Source organism: Sinocyclocheilus grahami, unplaced genomic scaffold (genome assembly GCF_001515645.1).
Source record: "Sinocyclocheilus grahami isolate Dianchi unplaced genomic scaffold, SAMN03320097.WGS_v1.1 scaffold143.1, whole genome shotgun sequence".
Classification (NCBI taxonomy): domain Eukaryota; kingdom Metazoa; phylum Chordata; class Actinopteri; order Cypriniformes; family Cyprinidae; genus Sinocyclocheilus; species Sinocyclocheilus grahami.
In genome coordinates, this window is record NW_015505322.1 from 1,295,574 (window position 1) to 1,316,549 (window position 20,976).

The 20,976-nt window shown below is 36.3% G+C and overlaps 2 protein-coding genes across 2 annotated transcripts in view; both read right to left on the reverse strand.

Moving 5' to 3' along the window:
- Nucleotides 1-6: 6 nt before the first annotated feature.
- Nucleotides 7-14,404, reverse strand: LOC107591556 (kelch-like protein 2). The gene is made up of 15 exons (XM_016280747.1): nucleotides 14,050-14,404; nucleotides 13,401-13,526; nucleotides 12,031-12,137; nucleotides 11,268-11,389; nucleotides 9,230-9,392; nucleotides 8,979-9,088; nucleotides 7,322-7,438; nucleotides 7,090-7,239; nucleotides 6,070-6,187; nucleotides 4,554-4,751; nucleotides 4,255-4,356; nucleotides 3,172-3,300; nucleotides 2,941-3,081; nucleotides 2,673-2,816; nucleotides 7-170 (listed from the first exon to the last, which is right to left on the reverse strand). Exons 1-15 carry the CDS (start codon nucleotides 14,064-14,066, stop codon nucleotides 142-144), a joined length of 1,773 nt encoding a protein of 590 aa, XP_016136233.1. The 5' UTR covers nucleotides 14,067-14,404; the 3' UTR covers nucleotides 7-141.
- The window catches only part of LOC107591577 (rap guanine nucleotide exchange factor 2-like), a 39,497-nt gene continuing 32,601 nt past the window's right edge, over nucleotides 14,081-20,976 (reverse strand). The window contains exons 18-28 of the mRNA XM_016280770.1: nucleotides 20,870-20,969; nucleotides 20,082-20,293; nucleotides 19,868-19,991; nucleotides 19,372-19,395; nucleotides 18,272-18,489; nucleotides 16,706-16,834; nucleotides 16,442-16,591; nucleotides 15,508-15,649; nucleotides 14,849-15,378; nucleotides 14,282-14,334; nucleotides 14,081-14,203 (exon numbers count right to left, since the gene is read on the reverse strand). Coding sequence (XP_016136256.1) covers nucleotides 14,081-14,203; nucleotides 14,282-14,334; nucleotides 14,849-15,378; nucleotides 15,508-15,649; nucleotides 16,442-16,591; nucleotides 16,706-16,834; nucleotides 18,272-18,489; nucleotides 19,372-19,395; nucleotides 19,868-19,991; nucleotides 20,082-20,293; nucleotides 20,870-20,969 — 1,805 coding nt within the window. The remainder of the gene's footprint in view (nucleotides 14,204-14,281; nucleotides 14,335-14,848; nucleotides 15,379-15,507; nucleotides 15,650-16,441; nucleotides 16,592-16,705; nucleotides 16,835-18,271; nucleotides 18,490-19,371; nucleotides 19,396-19,867; nucleotides 19,992-20,081; nucleotides 20,294-20,869; nucleotides 20,970-20,976) is intronic.

Here is a 20,976-nt window from a genome sequence, read left to right on the forward strand (position 1 = left end):
AGAGAGCCGTATTCTCCAGGCCATGTCCATGGTGAAGCAGTCCCAGGATGAAGCCTCAGCCGTGGTAAGAGCTTCAGTGTGAGCGAATCCTCTGCTGTGCGTCAGCTTCAGCTCCAGTGTTCAACATCTCCACGCAGCTGCTCAGAGAGGCTTATCAATGACAGTCACACCTACACACACACACACACACACACACACACACACACACACACACACACACACACACACACACACACACACAAAGCGCTCAATACAGTCATTCTACAAAGGCTTTGCTAAATTGATCTAAAATTATTTCAGATATTTATTTATATTAAATTAATTCATATTAATGTTTTCACGTTTTTTTCCTATCATCTAACATCAACAGTCACAAAAAATTCAAACAGAAATGATTTCTCATGCATTGTTGTAGATTTTGTAACTGACATAGCTTGTCAGAGGCTGATACAGATCCGTGCAAACTGGCCAAATATAAGCTTGGCTGATATTTGGGTCTATCACTATTCATTTACATGCAAAAGGATTGAACATTTGTGACTTTGAACACCAGGTCATTTGTGACACTAAACAACCACTAGATGGAGATCTATTCCACTCTATGCTCTATTTTGGACTCACATTTCTCCTTTCTCTTTGGAGTGTTACAAGCTATTGGTGCATAAAGAAGATCTGTAAAGTTGCAAAGACTAAAGTCTTAAATCCAAAGATATATTCTTTATAAAAGTTAAGAGTTAGCCACACCTACCTAAAACGGCTTGTTCTAACACGCCCCCACATGTCTACATCACTATGTGGGAAGATTTGCATAACACCGCCCAAATGTTCGCGCAAAGAAAGAAGGCGTAACTTTTATTCTCGCTGTAGTTTTGTTGTTTCCGCCGCCGCCATGTCGTGAAGATGCTGTGTGTTTCGTTGTGAAAGCAAAACTACTTTGTTTGGTCTTCCAAAAGAGGACGATATCTGCTTCGTCATGCCTAAAGCTAACAACTTCACGCTGTCGATCACCAGATCGGCTTTCACCGTGGACGAAGCGGAGTCCAGCCCGGAGTCGTCACATGTCCTTCCGGACGCTCCTTCGTCGAAATCGCCGGCAGCGCCGTTCTCAAGCCCGCCACCTCTGCTCACTCTAACTCTAATTTCAGTTATTTCAATTTCTGTATTCAAAATGTTATATTTAAAACATTAATCTCCACATGAATTTAATTGCACTCATGCCACTTCTGAGCCTCATTAAATGTCTGTAAATGTACCTACAAGCCACTTTAGTGTTCTTCTGTGCCACCTCCGTAGTATAAATGAATTTATTAATACTAATTTCATATGATTGGTAAATTCTACTTCTTATTATATTGTTATAAATAGAAATTTAAAAAAGGTTAGAAACATACATTTTTGAATTTGACATAGATGAAAATGATGCCATTACAAAGGTAAAAAGAAAATACTCCTGTAAGTCACTTTAAGGAGTCAAATGTCACCTCGTATTAGGAAGGCTCATTTTTGATCAGGATTTTTGATTATTGATCAGAAGGTGCTCCTAAATTTTTTAATTAGGAGGACAAGCGCTCCTTACTAAAATTCTATGCTAAAAATGAAACTAAATCCACCAGCAGGTGGCGGCAAGTCACTGATTTTATCACTGAATCATTCATTCGATTGATTCGTTGGAACGGCTGAATCATTCAGGAATGAAGCATGTGACTGCCTTTATGAACTGACCGAAATCTGTTGTAGCCACGGAACACTTTAATCCCTGTATTTAGGTTAGTTGAATTGGTATTTGTACATAGAACATGAAGAATTGAATTGTATCGCCCCCTGTATATAACTGTTGATTTCTGTGTGTTTCTAAATAAATAAGTAAAACGTTTTTTCTAAAAATGTCTCAATATTTGATAGTCAAATCAAATAATTAGGCAAATAATAATCTTGTTATTATTATCAAAAAACAAGACAGCATTTAAAATCACTTCATTCATTACCTTGGAAATAGAAGATGAAGTAGAATACATTGCATTGTGGGACATATGGTACATTTGGAAAGCATTGCAGGACATTTAGGTATTTTATTACATAACTGTTTAAAAGTTTGTGGTCAGTAGTTTTTTTTTTTTAAGATAAGTCTCTTATGCTCACAAATACAAATCCCTAACCCTACAGTAACAAGTCATATTGTGAAATATTACTACAACTAACTGTTACAATTAAAATAACTTTTCTTTTAAATTTGAACATATTTTATAATGTAATTTATTCCTGTGATGGCGAATCTGAATTTTCAGCATCATTACTCCAGTCTTCAGTGTCACATGATCCTTCAGAAATCATTTTAATTTGCTGATTTGCTGCTCAAAAAACATTTCTCATGATTATTGATGTTGAAAACAGTTTCGCTGCTTAATTTTTTGTGGAAACCATAATTTCAGGATATATTTTCAGAATTCTTTGATGAATAGAAAGTTCAAAAGAACAGTATTTATATGAAACAGAAATCTTTAGCAACATTAGAAATGCATTTACTATCAATTTTGATCAACTTAATGCATCCTTGCTGAATAGAAGTATTAATTTCTTTCTTTAAAAACATACTGACTTCAAACTTTTGAACAAACACTGCGTACTGCTCATAGTACACACAAAGCAAGCAGTAGTTTGCTTCTTTTCCTGACCTGCGTAGCTGCGTCCTGTGCTCATGCTGGTGGGCAGTAGGGTCCATTTATCAGTGTTTGGATTGTAGAACTCCGCTGAGGCCAGGTTGCACGAGCCATCATCACCACCAACCACATATAACAGGTTATTCACAGCACACACGCCTGAAACACAGACAAATTGATTGAAATATACTGTTAATCCAAAAGCATCACAGCTGGAATTTTTTTGTGTCAGCTGACAGACTGATGCATGTTGTGCTGTTCAGCAAGGATTTGACCCACTCACCTGCATTCCTGCGGCACATGTTCATATCAGCCACCTGTTTCCATGTGGTAGAGGCAGGGTCATAAACCTCACAGCTCTTTCTAACCAAGGGCCCGTCGTGCCCACCTACTGCATACAGCAGACCTTTTAACACACCTACACCTGTCCAACACAAACACTTTGTGGTTTACACAGATACAGGTTCATGCCAGCATATGTGAAGGTATGCGTGGGATTGTGTATTAGTGTTACCTGCACCGCTACGGCGGATTCCCATCTCTGCTGTGTAGGACCATTCATTAGTGTTGGGTTTATAGACCTCAACAGTACTCAAACACTGACGTGTTGCTCCGTCATACCCTCCCACTGCATAAAGCAGACCTAAAAAACAGAGTTTGAAATCAGTTGAAATCAGCTGTTCGATATCAAACAAAATAAAAACATAAAAACATAAAAAATTAAATTAATGCATTGCACAAATATAATTTTTTATATTTTATAATTTAAAAATATTAAAAATTAATTTAAAAATATTAAGGTAACTTCAAAGCTATAAAGCTAAAGTTCATGTAATGTTTCATTATCAATCACAAATTAAAATATATTAAGTACAATTATATGTTTTAAACACAATATTAATAATGTACACCTAAAACAAAATTTGGGTTGGTAAGATTTTTTAAATATATTTTTTTAAATTATGCTCACCAAAGATGCATTTATTTGATCAAAAATACAGTAAAACTGTAATATTGTGAAATATTATTACAATTTAAAATAAATGTTTTCCATTTGAATATATTTTCAAATGTAATTTATTGCTGTGATGGAAAGCTGAATTTTCAGCATCATTACTTCAGTCTTCAGTGTCACATGATCTTCAGAAATCAATCTAACATGCTGATTTGCTGCTCAAGAAACATTTCTGATTATAAACAGTTGTGCTGCTTCATATTTTTGTGGAAACCGTGACACATTTTTCTTCAGGATTCTTTGAGAATGGAAAGTTTAAAAGAACAGCATTTGTTTTTTTTTCAATTATATAATTATCCTTATTATTTAATCACTTATCAATGTAAGCACTAAGCAGAATCAAAACTAAACATGCAAATACACTAATATGGCAATATTCTCATTATTATAGGTATAATGTAATTTTGTACAATACATAATGGGGTCTCTTGTCTGATAAGGTTGAAGGCCCCTTGTTTAGGCCCTTTTGTAACTAAGAATTCATCAGTTTCAAAAGGCAAACAAAAGCAGAACAGTCATGTACATCTATTGGCTGTGGCTGGTCATATACAGACGGCGATTGGCTTCTTGGCAGTCACTAACCTCCAACAACGCTGACTCCAACACTGCTGCGCCGCGTGTTCATGGGACTGACGTGGAACCACTCATTGGCCTTAGCGTTATATGCCTCTACAGTAGCTAAACCTGCAAACGAACATCATCATCATCGATGTGGGAATACAGTATATGTTCATCATCTCAATCTTCATAATAATGAGCACTGTAACCATAACCAGCATAACAGTTATGCACTTCTCCATGTAAACAGTAAACAAATGCTGCTGCAACATCGTGAAAGCATTTCTGATGCAAGATAAATGACTATATTGTGCATGTATTACCTGTGCTGCCATCAAAGCCCCCAACAGCATAAAGCAGTCCGTTGAGGACAGCGGACCCTAGAGTTGACCTCCGGTCCTGCATGCTGCTGACACAACACCACTCATCTTTTACTGGGTCGTACGTGTCCACCGTCCTCACTCGCAACGACCCATTGAAACCTCCGACAGCATACACAACACCACCCATGTACACCACACCTACACATACATAAAACCATTGTGTCTTTCAAACTTACGATATTAAGAATCAAAAATCATCACATTTTTGCAACAGCTGTTGAGTAAACAAGTACATCTGTATTGGGGCAAGTTGTCACATGCCTTTTAAATGTTATAATTTATTAACTACAAAACTGGTTCATTAATTATTTTGTATTTCATAATTGATTTCAATTTTTGCTGGAATGTCACGATGGGATGTTTAATATTTAATGGAGGGTTTCACTAGAACAACTTATGCCATATAACGTCACAATATACACTACTGTTTACAAGTTTGAGATTGGTAAGATCTTTTTTTAATGTTGTGAAGGCTGCATTTATTTGATCAAAAATACAGTAAAAACTGTAATACGGTGAAATATTATTACAATTAAAAAATCTATGTTAATGTATTTTAAAATGTAATTTATTGCTGTGATGGAAAGCTGAATTTTCAGCATCATTACTCCAGTCTTCAGTGTCACATGATCCTTCTAATATACTGATTTGCTGCTCAAGAAACATTTCTGATTATTATCAATGTTGGAAACACTTAATATTTTTGTGGAAACTGAGCCTTTTTTAATATCAGGACTCTCTGATCAACAGAAAATGTGTCCTTATGTGTCACTTTTGATCAATTTAATGCATTCTTGATAAATAAATGTTTTAATTACTATTAAAAGCAAATCTCTTAACTTGACTCCAAACTTTCGAATGGTAGTGCAAGTTGACACAAAATTGTGTTCAATAAACTGTATCCTTTTTGCAGGGACAATAAGTAGTCAAGACTTGCAGTATGTGCCTATACAAATTTGTGTTTTCTGTATAAAAATATTCATGATGCATAAAAAGTCTGTGTGGTACATATTCTACTTAAGTCTCTTTTGTGATGTAAAGATAATCTAGGGAAACCTAAACTTGAAGTTTCAATTTTATTTTTCACCCACATGCACCAGGTTGACCAACATGCCAATCATCTTGCAGTCACGTTTACAGTGACTGAACATCATTTTCAGCACCGGGGTTAATTAAACAGCGCCATGTTTTTAGCAGCATACACATCCCGACAGACTCCCCGGCAAATAGCATTTCATACAGCCCAGAGTCTCCATCATTATTTTCAGTACACAGTTAATCCGTATCACCATGACAACCTTTAGAATCGAAGTAATTACAGTAAGCGGTCAAGTCAGTACTGGAGGGATGAAGTGAAGTTCTGACCTGGAGAGCTGCTGAATGTGAGATCAGGTGAGTCATTCTGGTGTCTGCACTGAATGCCAGTCATTGTCAGTGATATGAGCGTGCAGCTCACCTGCTCGACACCGTCTGGAGGGCAGTTCTGCCACTTGGAACCATCTCTCCTCCTCGAAATCATAGCACTCCACACTGCGGATGGCTTTAGGAGCCTGTCCCCCCACCACCATCATCACCTTCAACACACACACGGGAAAAAACTCAATCAAAAGCCTCTAATACTGGTTCGCAAAACTTTTTTAAAAATGCTCTCTTAATTATTTTATTCATGCGTTTTAAAACATGTGCCATGTTTTTAGAAACAAATTCTTCGTATTCATGATTTTTTTTTTTTTTACTATAACATTTTTAATAAAAGTTTAAATATAATAACTGTAGAAATGTAATGTGTAAACATTGTGAAAATAATGTAGTATATAAAAATTCTTAAAATGTAAACATTATAAATTCATAAACTATGCCTTTTTTGGGGAGGCTGTTTATTTTTAGTATCATTTATATGCTATTATACTTTTTTATAAATATTTTGAATTAGTTTTTTGTTTTTTAATATAACAGTTCAATTAATATAACAGTTGCTGAAGAGGTGGATTCAAATAATAAATATTATTATTTTAAATAATTTAGGTCCCTGATCCCCTGTTGAGAAACACTGAACTAGAACTTTCACTACAGTCTCTTCAGGCAGATTTATTTAATAAATCTCTGTCAAAGAGATGTGTATAAGCATCTCTATCATTTAGAATATTTATCACTATTTTAACATTTATATGACATTTGTACAAATCATATTGATTTTATGGCATATGATATTAAACTGGTTAAAACCAAATAACATTTCAATTACCAGTCTTAATACGAAACATTTTGACTAAAATCCACAAAGTCCACAAATCACATCAGAGTCAGGGACTAGTGGTTGAGCCAAGATGCTCAGATATGACAAGAGTTTGAATCCAGCTTGCGTTATGTACAGAACACATTCCCTGACTTCTGCTCTTCACAGACAATATCAATGAAGATATCCACAATTAAAAAAAATATATAAATAACCACAATCAAGACTGTCCAGACAAACCTTAGGGTAGCTGACGGGTGTTCTCACTCTGGTGCGGATGGTCTTCATCATAGAGCGCTGCTCGGCCGGCAGCAGGTGGTACTTCATGGCTTCAATTAGGTAGTCTTTACAGGCGCTGCTGTTCTTTACTAAAGTTTCCTCCTCCACCCTCTATGTACACACACACGAAATTAAATTGCAATTAAAGAACATCAAAGCACATGTTCACTAACGCGTATGCACACACACACACCTGTACGAGGTATTCTCTGGAAAGCAGGGGTAACCGAACATGTTCCATCAGATGAGCCATGTGTTCCTGACGCACATCTGTGTCATGCGTGACCCACGCTATGACCGCTTCAAACACCTATAAACACACAGGGAGAGCTGATACACATCTCATCTCTTCTACCTGGGATTCAATCACAAATTATCAGCATGAGCTACAGGTGTCTACAAGGTCCAAAACATTTTGAGATCTAATAACTGCAGTCACATACAGAGATAGTGTGCATGTGACCACATCGCATTTGTAGCATAAATGCTAATACATCCTGGATAATATCAAAGCACCGCCCACTCATCTGTCAATCATCCACTGCAGTGCACTGACAAATGACTAGGCATCCACAATAAAATCATTTTAAAAATATTGTTTTAAAAAGTTCTTAAAGGGGTCATATGATGCGATTTATTAAAAAATACTCTTTATATTCATGTTTGTTTCATGTTTTTCCTTTTTAAACTATAAAATTTTAGTTTTAATATAATTTTATAAATATATAATTTGAAAAACGTAATGTGGAGTAACTATTTCCTTACACCCTGAATCCATATCTTTTACTAAAAATTCATAAATTTTATGACGTTTTTGGGGAGCAGTGTTAAGAATTACTTATATGCTATTATAGTTTTTATTAATATTTTGATTTAGCTTTTATTTTTAATTTTTCCAGTTTTCATTTTAGTTTGCTTTTTAGTCATTTTGATGGGGTTTTTTTTATTCTAGTAATTTATGTGCTTTAGTTATTTTTGTTAGATTTGGTTTTTTCATATTTTTTCAGTTTTACTTTTTTAAAATATACTATTTAGGTTTAATTTATTAATCTTCCATTCAGTTTTAGTTTATATCCAGCTAGTTATTTTAGTGCTTCAACTTAAATTTATTTCAAGAAGTTCCCAATCAAGTATTTAAGCAAATCTAATATATATATTTTATTTCAGCTTTATTTCAGTTAACAGAAATAGTTTCAGTTTTAGGATTAATTAACGATAATAACTCTGTTGATGAGTCACATCAAGACATCTTAACCTAAACTAATCTTGTCTTGTGATAAAAAGGTAATTTATTAAATTATCTGAAATTTTAAAAGAATTATTGTCCTTGACAAACAGTCATTAGAGTCTGCAGGGCTCCTCTGTAGGATTTTATTTCCTTTTATAGATTTCTGTTCTGCAGAAATAAGCATTTGGTCAAATTTGAATGCATGCAGTCAAGAAATGAAATGCATTCTCCTCAAAATCTGATCACAGGAGATATTTCTGAGATGCATGACAGTACAGGGTGAAAACAGCACTTTGTCAAATCACTAGAGATGGATGTTAATACCAGGTGGAACAAGCTAAAATTAATAAAAACACAAAAATATGATATCTTTAGAAGCTGGTGTTGCCATGGCAAAAAAACAAAAATACAACAACAGCATGGTGCCCACGCCTTGCATCTTCCAACTCCTGTTTCCATGACGACCAACAAGCTCTCATCAGCAGCTACAGCTATTCCCATTGTTTTATTGTACCAGCAGTATGTTACCATGGCAACAGAGCTGCTAATGTCTGCATGATAAAATCACATGTGTGCTGCTATAGTTACAGCAACACAAGCCTCTCATCATGCGTGACGTTACCTTTTCTTCTGACGGAATGGTCAGTTTGTCGCTTGCTATGAGGCTGCACACTTGCTCCATGCCCAGATTGAGAAACTCCTCACTCTGCACGACCTCTGAGAAGTGTTGCTCTGTGAGTGTTAGTGAGTGGGAGAGAGATCGAGACCGTCAAACAGAGTTACCGACACACATCCAATAAGAAACATCACTATTGTGACTATCGTGTGTGTGAATTTCTTGCTTGAGTTTCTCTTTTAAGGAAGGACACACACCGGCGTACGTGTTGGCGAGATTGAGCAGCTCCATGCAGGCGTGCAAATCGGCGAAGGCAAGGATACCGAGGCAGTTGGTTGGGTGAAGTTGAGTTATGAGAAACTCGCAGCAGGCCTTTTTAACTTCCTGTAGCTGCAGCAGACCAGCGGCGGGCAAGAGCACCTAAACACACACACACACACACACACACAAACACACAGAGAGAGAGAGAGAGAGAGAGAGAAAGAGAGAAAAGACCTCAAAAGAGCCCTTCAAAAAATTTGTCTGCTGTATTTTTCCTTGTCCTGGCAAGAATTTTACATGCATTAAGGTAATTTTTCTAAATGGTGCTAAACTGTTTAAAACATCAAAAAAATGTAGTTCAGTTATTAGTTCAATAACCATTTTTTCACATTGAACATCCTGTTTCACTCAAAAATACTTACGTTTACATACATAAAATGGTTTGCAAATGTCATTTTTTGACTTTAAGGAAGCTGTTTTTAACCCTCTGGTGTTGTTTGGTCATTTTGGACAGAAAGTCTGTTTTGGTTTGGTATCGTCTTTTTTTTCTCTCTTCATTAGAATGCTATAAATCTTGGTTTTGGCACTTGCTAAGTGAACACACACACACACACACACACACACACAAACACACAGAGAGAGAGAGAGAGAGAGAGAGAAAGAGAGAAAAGACCTCAAAAGAGCCCTTCAAAAAATTTGTCTGCTGTATTTTTCCTTGTCCTGGCAAGAATTTTACATGCATTAAGGTAATTTTTCTAAATGGTGCTAAACTGTTTAAAACATCAAAAAAATGTAGTTCAGTTATTAGTTCAATAACCATTTTTTCACATTGAACATCCTGTTTCACTCAAAAATACTTACGTTTACATACATAAAATGGTTTGCAAATGTCATTTTTTGACTTTAAGGAAGCTGTTTTTAACCCTCTGGTGTTGTTTGGTCATTAGTGGACAGAAAGTTTGTTTTGGTTTGGTATCGTCTTTTTTTTCTCTCTTCATTAGAATGCTATAAATCTTGGTTTTGGCACTTGCTAAGTGAACACACACACACACACACAAAACTATGGACAAGATTCGAAAAGGTTAAATGGTCCTGAAACAAATGGTCACACTTGTATTGTTTGCGGTCAAAAGTGAATTTCATCTAGTAGAAACATTTGGTGCTCAACCTCACATTTGGAACACAACTTGTTTAGATTTATGGCTTTGATTTTCTTGCTGTTTTAGAGTAGAATGTGTGTTGGAAAATAGATTTTCATATACAATTTTAAAATAGTATTTTTGTGCATTTTTCATAAGAATAAATTGAAACTTCTATAACTTGTTTTTTAGCTTCACTTTTGCAACTTTTTTCACTTCAGCAATAATCTGCCTAGTGCTTTCTTTAAAAAGAGACCAAACTTAAGTCTGTGCTCCAAAGCATTCAAGATTTGCGACAGTTTAAACTGGAAATTTCATTTTTAGGTCTATGCTCTAAAAGTGGTTAACAGATCATAACTATGTCATAAGTATTATTTAGTACCATAAAATCCCTTAGAAACACAAAATATTAAATGAAAAACATTATCAAACTCAAATATAGCACACTGTTTTAATAAAATAAAAAAGGTCATTTTTGAACGCCACCTGAACAACACCAGAGGGTTAAGCCTCTCACGCCACTAAATGTTGTATCAAGTTAAAAGTAGACCAAGTTGCATTTCATCTGGCAGTCAACTAGTCCTGGGTCATTCTTACTGTTAAGCCTTGCATCAAAGTTTGAATTTAAATCCATTCCTGAAAACAATTCGGCCTCATTTTAACACCCTCCGTCTAGTCAACTGTGCAGACACAGACACCCACCCACACAACACACACACACACGCACGCACGCACGCACGCACACTTCCTGGATGTGATTTTCTGTGCTCTCAGAGTAATACCAAATAACATAACATAAAAAGAGTACAGATTCAGTCAACTGTGTTTTTAGGCCATGCTTTCATAGCATACAAAAATGAAACGTGGCGCTCCAGTCCCCCACACACGCGGTTACCTGCACATTCTCCTCTGTTACTTGGATCTCAGCAGTGTAAACATAGTCGATCAGCATTTCCAGAGTCCAGCCGTCAATCTCTTTGATTCGAACCTTCTTCTGACGGCTCTCGGTCATCTCTCCTACAAACACAAATATTCACAAAATATTTCATGTTGAATATTATACAAGATAAACAATTTATTTTATATAAAAAAAATTGATATATATATATAAATGTAAACATTTTGCACATAACATTAAATACAGTACATTTAAGCACAACTAAATGTACAGTACAATAGCAATAAATGCAGTAATAACCAAGTTAACTTAAAAGTCAATAGTCATGTCTGGGGTGCTGGAGGCAGGAGAAACATCTCTACATGTTGAAGAGAAACGCAGAGAACATCAAATTTGCTGCCTAGCTTTTATCTCCGTGTCATTATTTTCAAGAGACTTTGCATCTTTAGCTCCAAAGATTATTGTTAGCGGAGTAAATATTACATGAATTAAAAGTGAAACAATCACTGTATGAAAAATGTATTTATAAGCCTCAACAGATAACATCGGGCAGTGACTCATTTCAATTCCTCATCATGAGATCAAAGATTTTCATATTTGGCTTTTGATTTTTTTTTGTAAATACACATCCAAACATAAGAAACATGTGTGAGAGACATTTTTTTAAATTCCCAGACTATTCCCATATTCCAGCAGCAGATGGCCGGCCCTAATGTGACCCTCCGTTGTTGTGAATGTGTGTGTGTTAGTGTGTACTCACCTGTAAACATAGCGTGGAAGTATGGACACCCCGCGGCTAAGACGACTCGATGAGCAGCTATCTCCACATCCTCCGCAATGATGGTGACATCACACAACACACTCTGACTGCAGAGAGAGGAAAGATTTCATACACACTGATCACTTCTCACACACAGCGGTCACACAAAGGATTTGGACAAAATATCTGACATTATAATATTATATCATATAAATATTAAACATTACAAAACATCAAACCTAGCAGCATCTGCAAATACAGGAAGTAATATCTCAGACCTAACTTCACTTCTTTTGAGCAGTTTTGCAATAGTTTTAAAGCAACTGGTGTCATGATGATTTTAGTGGATGTATGAAGTCAGTTCTCCTCACACAGATGTCCTAGCAAGCGTAATTCATCACATTAACTGCTTAAGGTCATGTTTAACAATATGAGTGTCTCAATACATTTTTTCTTAAATTATATTTTCAACATAAGATACGCATGTTTGTAAGGCAACTACTATATTCCAGCAGCTCTGACTGGATGACCAGCCTAATGAGTGACCTTTAACTGGTTTGTCTTTATTTCGACCAATATATCTATTGCTTTATATTTTGAAACCCAAAACACTTCATATTTCTGAAATGTTTAGCTTGAAAAGTTTGAGGTCGATTTTTGAAAACAGAAATATTGTAAAAAACTCTTACCATTTTAATATATTAATAAAATGTAATATATTCCTGTGCTAAAAGCTGAATTTTCAGCATCATTGCTCCAGTCTTCAGCGTCACATGAGCTTCAGAAATCATTCTAGTATGCTGATTTGCTGCTCAAGAAACATTTCTGATTATTATCAATGTTGAAAACAGTTGCTGCTTCATATTTTGTGGAAACTGTGATACATTTTTTCAGGATTCTTTGATAAATAGAAAGTTTTGAAATAGAAAGTCTGTGGCAACTGTATTAATATAACTGTGTTACAGCAACAAATAACATTTTAATACACTCACTGCAAAGCCCAGTCATAATTCACTCAAGTTCAAAAAAAATTCTGACTTTGTTTTCTCATCCTCATGTCATTCCGAAATTGTGAGACTTACTTTTTTTCCTGTAGATCACCAAATGGGATAGTAGGCAGACTAGTTAACCTCAGTCACCACTCACTTTCATTGCATCTTTGTTTTGTTTCTTAATACAATAAAAGTGAATACTGGCAGAGTGAGCTGTCATTCTGCCAACATCTTCCACAGATGAACGTAATGACAGAATTTTTATTTTTAGGTTAATTATCCATTTAAGAGCACACACATAAAAAGCAGTGTTATTAAGAGGCACTGCATGATTTCTACCAGTATCTCACACACACACACACACACACACACACACACCTGCGGAGCTCGTTCATGATCCTGAAGGCTTTCCTCATGTGACGTGGATTGATTGTGACCGCACTCTGTTTCTCACACACATCATCCTTCAGCTCCACAGCTTTATGGTGGCAAAGCTTAGTGCATCTAAAACACACACACACACACACACGTTGGTATTGGTGGTTTATGGGGACTCTCCATAGGCGTAATGGTTTTTATACTGTACACACACTGTATTTTCTATCGATCTACACCAACCCTACCCCTAAACCTACCCATCACTGAAAACTTTGTGCATTTTTAGATTTTCAAAAAAACACCATTTAGTATGTTTTTAAGCCTTTTGAATTACAGGGACACGGGAAGTGTCCTCATAAACCACCTTCATATCGTAATACATGTGTCATATACCCATGTCATTATACAAAGTTGTGTTCTCATAAACCACACAAACCGGTGCAGTACCATTACACAAGAAGTGACCATACGGCAATTATCAATTCCTAAACATGTGACATAAAGAGTGTTGGAGGTGTGTGGCCAAAGACAGAATGATGTAATGTGATCTTATGGCTGAACAGATGTACTCTGTATTGACATTACAGTAGTGTGAACACATGCAGGTCTCTCTCTCACACACACACACACACACACACACACCTCTTACAGTGGATGTATCTCCATAGCGCTGGTTCTGTTCACATCAGTCTGCGTCTCTTCATCTCTGGTCGGGCTCTGTCGTTTAAATCCCCGCTGTGTCCCGTCCACCGAGCCGAGCCGAACCGGGCTGGACCGAGTCCTGGTGTGCGGGTCCAGCTCCGCTAATGAAAATCAAAAAGCCAGTCGGCCTCAGAAACTCTTTCAATGTGACTGACGTGCCCGAATAACGAGCGACAGACAGGTCCGTTGTGTGGGTGAAGACAGGACACATCCAGAGACTGAGACGCTACAGCTGAGCTCACACACAAAAACAAGAGTGAAGCGAAGACTAACACTCTCCTTCGGCGAAACACAAAAACACGCGCGTCCCTACAGCGCCCCCTACTGCCGGAAGACCGAATGACAGGCTGCCGGGCAACGTGCGTTTGGTTACATCTCCGAGCACAACAATGTCTTAAAGAGGATATCCTGTTTCTAATTCTTTCATATGATTCATTATTATTATACATTGGGATCAGTACGATTTGTTTATTGGTTTTGAAAGAAGTCTATTATGCTCAGCAAGCTTGCATTTAATCAAAACTACAGTGATATTTGAAGATACAGTAATAACAGAAATATTGTGAGATTTTATTATATATTAAAATAACTGTTTTCTATTTTATGCATTTTAAAATGTAATGTATTCCTGTGATGGAAAGCCGAATTGTCAGCATCATTACTCCGGTCTTCAGTGTCCTTCAGAAATCATTCTAATATGCGGATTTGCTGCAATCTAAATAAAGGTGACTTCATCAAATACTCACCATCCGGCTGTGGTCGTCGTGGTGACTGGCAGTAGTTGTATGCTGGCAACCTACTGGATGGGTGTGGTGGAGGAGGATCACATGACCTTTTAAGGAATCGAGATCTCTGCAGAGCCGCTGTGTAGTCTGGTGGGCGTCGCCCATGTGCATGACTGTGGCTGTCTGCCTCAGCCAATGACAGCGCAGTATAACCAGGTGGCGTGGGCGGCGGCTCTCTAAAACGTCCCTCTCTCCGACTCGCAGCGTTCTTGTTTGCGTTTGGAGTCTCGTCTTTTCCACCTCTGCGTTTTATCGTTCCCGTGTCTCCTTCCAATTCATCGCCCCAGGAACCAGTAGGTGTGGTCATGTGACTACGTCCCATCCCTTCTGACAGAGTCTCCCAGCTGCGGCTGTCATAATAACCCACACGCTGTGGAATGCTCTGGATGTTGTCATGGGAACCACTGGAGCAGGAAGTCCAGCTGCCACGGCCGCTGTCTGCTGCGTCCAGTGATGCACGGTCACACTGATCCGGAGTCAAGGAGTAGGACCTGAGAGAAAGAAACATAGAAAGACTTTAGAAATAAGGTACGAGACTAATTGTATTGACTGATCAACATTCATAATATTTTTGTACTTTATAGGTACTTGTATACATCTATGCATATAAAAGCCCTTACCCCAGGCTTATCTGGTCAGGTTCAGCTCTGCGCGTGCCGAGTGGGTTTGCAAGCGTATGGGGTTGATCAACCATGATGAGGTCAGAGGAGGAGGAGCTTAAACTCAACTGATCCGATGCGTCACTCACCACTAACTGTGGGCCTATGAGAAAAACAAGCATAAATAACCAAACAATTAAATACTTCCGAAAAGGTCTTACTCTTTAGAAATGTGAATCGGAGTTCATTTTGAACTGATTTGATTCACAATTAATTGCTTTCCGATTTCAAAAATTCCATTCAACACATTTGAAACAAACATGCATTTCTTGCTAATTAAAACATCACGCATTACAAAAACTCTATTAGAAATATGTATCTATAAGTGCACATTGCATAATAAAGTAAAATTAGATAACTTTTTAAAAATAATGCAATATTCAATGTGATACGATAATCATAAGTAAATCAATTCAAATGAAAACATATTCAAAAACTGAAAATTATATTATAGATGCTCCAAACAGAATTGAACAATTTCATGTCAACCTGATCAGCTGATACTGTTTTCTAAAGCTAGTATAATTAGCGGTGTCATAACTTGGTATAATATTTAAATATTATATGCTAAGTTAACAAAAACTTGATTGAAACAAATTGATTTCATAGCATTTTAAAACAGATAATGCAGTTACCTTAAAACAGTAAACAGAAATCACTGCATCAAAAACTCATATTATTACATACAGATTTCAATACTGAATTGCACTTTATTTTGCAGTATGTGCACTAACAGTGTATTTAAACAAGAAACGACTGAGTAAAATAAGGGAAATACTTGGACTAAAGTTAGGTTACAATCAAGATTAGTTCATATTTGTTATAGTAAAAACATAGTACAAACATGCAGAAACAGAGTTCTTCAACTGATTCAATAGACATGATCAGTAGATACCTTTTCTAGGTGTGCTGTGAGGTGAGGTGCGTGGAGAGGAGAGCAGAGATGAAGCACTTGACTGGCTGTCCTCAGGCGGCTTTCGCGGTCTGTCCCGCCCCTCTTCTGAGAGAGACAAAATCTTATGGAGAGACTGAGGAGACTGGGCACCTACAGACACAAAAACCTCATCTCACTACAGTACAAACAAGACTTACGAGTCACCAGCAGAGGGCGCTCTAATGAAACCAGAACTCGGATCATTCGGATAGGTATAGCTCTTACCAAATGGTGGTAACTCTTTGCCAAGTGATTTCTTGCGACCATGATTTCCATTCGTTTGCTGTGGAGTGGTGCTTCTTTGACCGACAGGAGATACATCCACTCGTCTCCTCTCGCCTGAGTTCTTCAGCACTGAAACCACAAGCACACACACATTCAACTATAACAGGCCCATTATATGTAACAAAACGAAGTTTTGGCTATCTATTTATGAAACAAAGCTATTTATTTGTACTTGCATGTTCTTTCAATTCTAGATCACTCGTATAAGAACCTAGTCTTAGTCTCTAAAATGCTATTCATCACATTTTGGTGTTTATACTTATATTACTTATTGTTTATATACTGTGTATATATATATATTTTTTTTCCCCCCCCATTTATAGCCTAAATAGCCAAAACACATGCATTATTATATTAATAATAATAATAATAATACAATGTAACAATTTTGTTTCACTTTTTTATGGTTCTTCTGTAATTCCGTGGAGCTAATTTTTATTGTACTATTTATTTTCATGTAGCATCGATATTTTGGTAAATATTTAGGTCAGGTAAATTTTTAGAACTTCTATCATTAATTATGAAACAATGGTTTAGTACAGATAAGTTTTTGTACTATTTTTACATGCTGTTTTAAATATTTGTGACCCTGGACCACAAAACCAGTCATAAGGGTCCATTTTTTCGAAATTGAGATGTATACATCACCTAAAAGCTGAATAAATAAGCTTTCCATTGATGTATGGTTTGTTAGGATAGGATCATATTTGGCCGAGATACAACTTTTGAATATTTGAAAATCTGGAATCTGAGGGTGCAAAAAAATCTAAATATTGAGAAAATCGCCTTTAAAGTTGTCCAAATGAAGTTCTTAGCAATGCATATTACTAATCAAACATTTAGTTTTGATATATTTACAGTAGGAAATTTACAAAATATCTTCATGGAACATGATCTTTACTTGATATCCTAATGATTTTTGGCATAAAAGAAAATTTTTTGGCTATTGCGACAAATATACCCCAGCGACTTAACACTGCTTTTGTGCTCCAGGGTCACATTTTGCAAGGATGGGAGCATTCCAGAAGTTTCTGTAACATTCTGGAATATTCTAGTGCTTTCTGGAACGTTCCAGAACATTGGACCACTCACTTTTGCTAACTGTTTATGTCAAACTGTTGTTGTTAGCTCAGTATTATGTATTACATGCACCATGCAATTTTTATGCATGAGCAACAACAGATAAGCTTGTGTAAGTTGTCAACATACAGTATATATTTTTTCATGATACACAAAAAGTAATGTGATCTTTGTATTCGGCATGTCAAACGTCATAAAGAAACATTACAAATAAAATTTCAAAAGACTTTCATAAAAAAGCTAAACTTATTTTTTTTGCATAAACTTTTACTGTTGCATTGATTCCTTGGGAAATCTCAAGAAGGCAACTGTGAACATAAAAAGACAACTAGCCATGGATAATCAATTACTTTTGATCTTATCACAATAATCAATGAAAATAAAAAGGCAAGGTGATAGTTTTCTATAAATGTGTGTGAGACTCACTGGAGCTGTTGGCAGGCTCACACTGCAAAGAGAGTTTGTGGAGCTTGTCCTCATCGCTCTCGTGTGCGCGCGCGTCCAGGTACTGCCGCACACGTCTGCTCATCATCTCCACCTCATACAGCTTCTTAGCACTGAGAAAAGAGCTCCGCCTCCCCTTCCTCTTCCCGCCCATCGTTCCGATGTCAGAGAGAGAAGAGCTGCTCACCTGACTTAGAGACCTACGCACATCAGAACAAAAGACACGGTGAACGCTAAAGGCAACAGGTCATTATTGAACACGTTAGCAAGACAACTAGATAAAATCAGAATTATGCTGGGGAATTAACATGGCCATTTTTAACATGCAGAAAGAAAGGAATTGAGATGAGTGACTATTTTAGACATCTACAGGATAATGAAATATCTACATGTAATCAGGTACTCATTCTGCAACTAAGCAGTCTGCTATTAAAACAACCAATCAAATTATTTACAAATGATTTTCTTTTGCACTAAACAACCAGTACAAACTGTAAATAAACTAAAACTGAACTATTATTAAAAAAACAAACAAAAAAAAAAAACACTTGCAACCACTGTGCTGGCAGAAGGTTGTTGATATTAATTTTTTAATACCTCCTTTTATATATATATATAGAATTAGATTATACATGCATTTTTTAATTCAAGCCGCAGATGTGTGCATTTAAAAAAAATATTGATGTTTTCATTAATGCATATTTAATTTTTTGTATTTTTTTTTTTTAAGAAGATCATTTAAAACTGGTATTGGTAATGTAACGTGTAAAATAAAACAAAAAAAAATAATTAAATGTACATTTTAGGGTACTCCACTACAATATTCCTACTTTAGTAAAAACACATTTATACAACCATATAAATCATTGTAGAAAACATTCATAACAAAAATGCATGCCTTTTTAGAGGATGACAATAAGAATTTAGGAGAAGGAAGTCAAAGATGTGATTTCACATACGTAGTGCAACTAAAACAACTTACCAAAGGAAGTGTTAGTGTGGTTTAGTATATGACAGCAAAAAAAAAAAAAAGACAGTTAACAGAAAAAGTGAAAGAAAGAAAGAGTAGCAGTCCCACTTACCCAAGGCTTCTCCACTTTTTCTTCCTAAAACAGAGAGTCATGAAGAGCCAAAGAACAAGAAAATTAAGGGATTGAGTAAGAAGAGACAAAAAGACACTAGTGCTTAGACAGTGAAGCCCACAGAGCAAAACAAGAAGTCCAGTAAGACACCAAGCACACAAATGACTGTGATCAGAAACTCATCAGCAATGGATATCCGCCACTGTGCAAGAGACTAGCTTGGTTTCAGTTCAATAAAGAAAACGCATTATGTATGTATATTTATGCTTTATGTCGAGTCACACTAATTGTGTGGCATGCACTTGCCCGTGTAGTGCATTTCGAATCGGCCACTAATAAGGTTGCATTTCCTGTGCAGGTAGTGACACAGCTCAGCAAGTTTTGAAAAACAGCTTGTGTGACTGTAATTACGCTTTTATCTCAAGGTTTTATTGATGTTGTGAGTTCTTGTGTATGAAATATCATTGCTGAATAAGTTTACACTTTGTAGGTGTACCTCATTTTAAAAAGCAATGCAGGGTCCATGGTGACGGAAGCCATTCGAACCACGTGTCGGATCTCTCGCGCAATCATCCTCAACTTCTCAAAATTCACCAGACCGTCCACCTTGGATTTGTTCCCTATAAGCACACGTTTAACAGATTCAGATTTCATTTTCAAACCAAATTCAAAGTTATGAGGCAACAGGAACAGAGAAAGGTGTAAGTCACCCTCGTGGAGGAAAGTGAGGTCTTTCTTAATGACAGGAAACAGAGGGATGACCGGCGGCTGCAGGTTGTGTTTGTTGAGGAGGTTGCGGTATTTGGCCATGTTGCGAGAAGGGTCGAAAACATCTTGTAATTCTGCCAAAAGCTTCTCATATTTTCCAGGCAACCGTTCCCATGTGGATCGCAACCGAGAGACAGGTGCTAGATTGAACCCACTGCAAAAGATACACAGAAGAGAAGAGAGAAGAGAAGATGACAATTCCAAGCATTTGCAGGAACAAACTTGACGGATTTATGCAAGAAACAAAAGCACATTGACATGTTTGTATGGTGAGAAGCACACATCTAAAAAGATCGCATCCCTATATTGTATAAGCTTTTTTTAATTATTATTAGACAACTGATTCAATTCAAGTTTTGACAGTGCTGTTCTTCACCAGTTTTCTGAAAATGAAGCATTAAATAATAATTTTATATAATGCATAACATATTTATCATTATATAGTAACATATCAACAATAAATAAATATTTATAAATAAATAAATTATATAAATCACAATAATTGTTTTAAAAAATAATAAATAAATAAATAATAATTTTCACAACAATTATCATCATCAACAACAATATTATTATTATTGGTGTGTAAACTGTCTTGACACTGTAAACTAAAGCCCCAGCAATAACGATGCATCCAAACAACATGATTGGCATCGCAACACTACTTGGTGTTATACTGTGAAACATAATAAAGGAATCATGATAACACTAACAGACACATAAACTCTACCTGATTATGGCAAACATAGAGTTGAAGTTCTTGCAGTCACGGCAGTGAAGGGCAATCTTTATAAATACTTTCAAGATGGAGATGAGAACTTTCCATAAGTCTGTTTT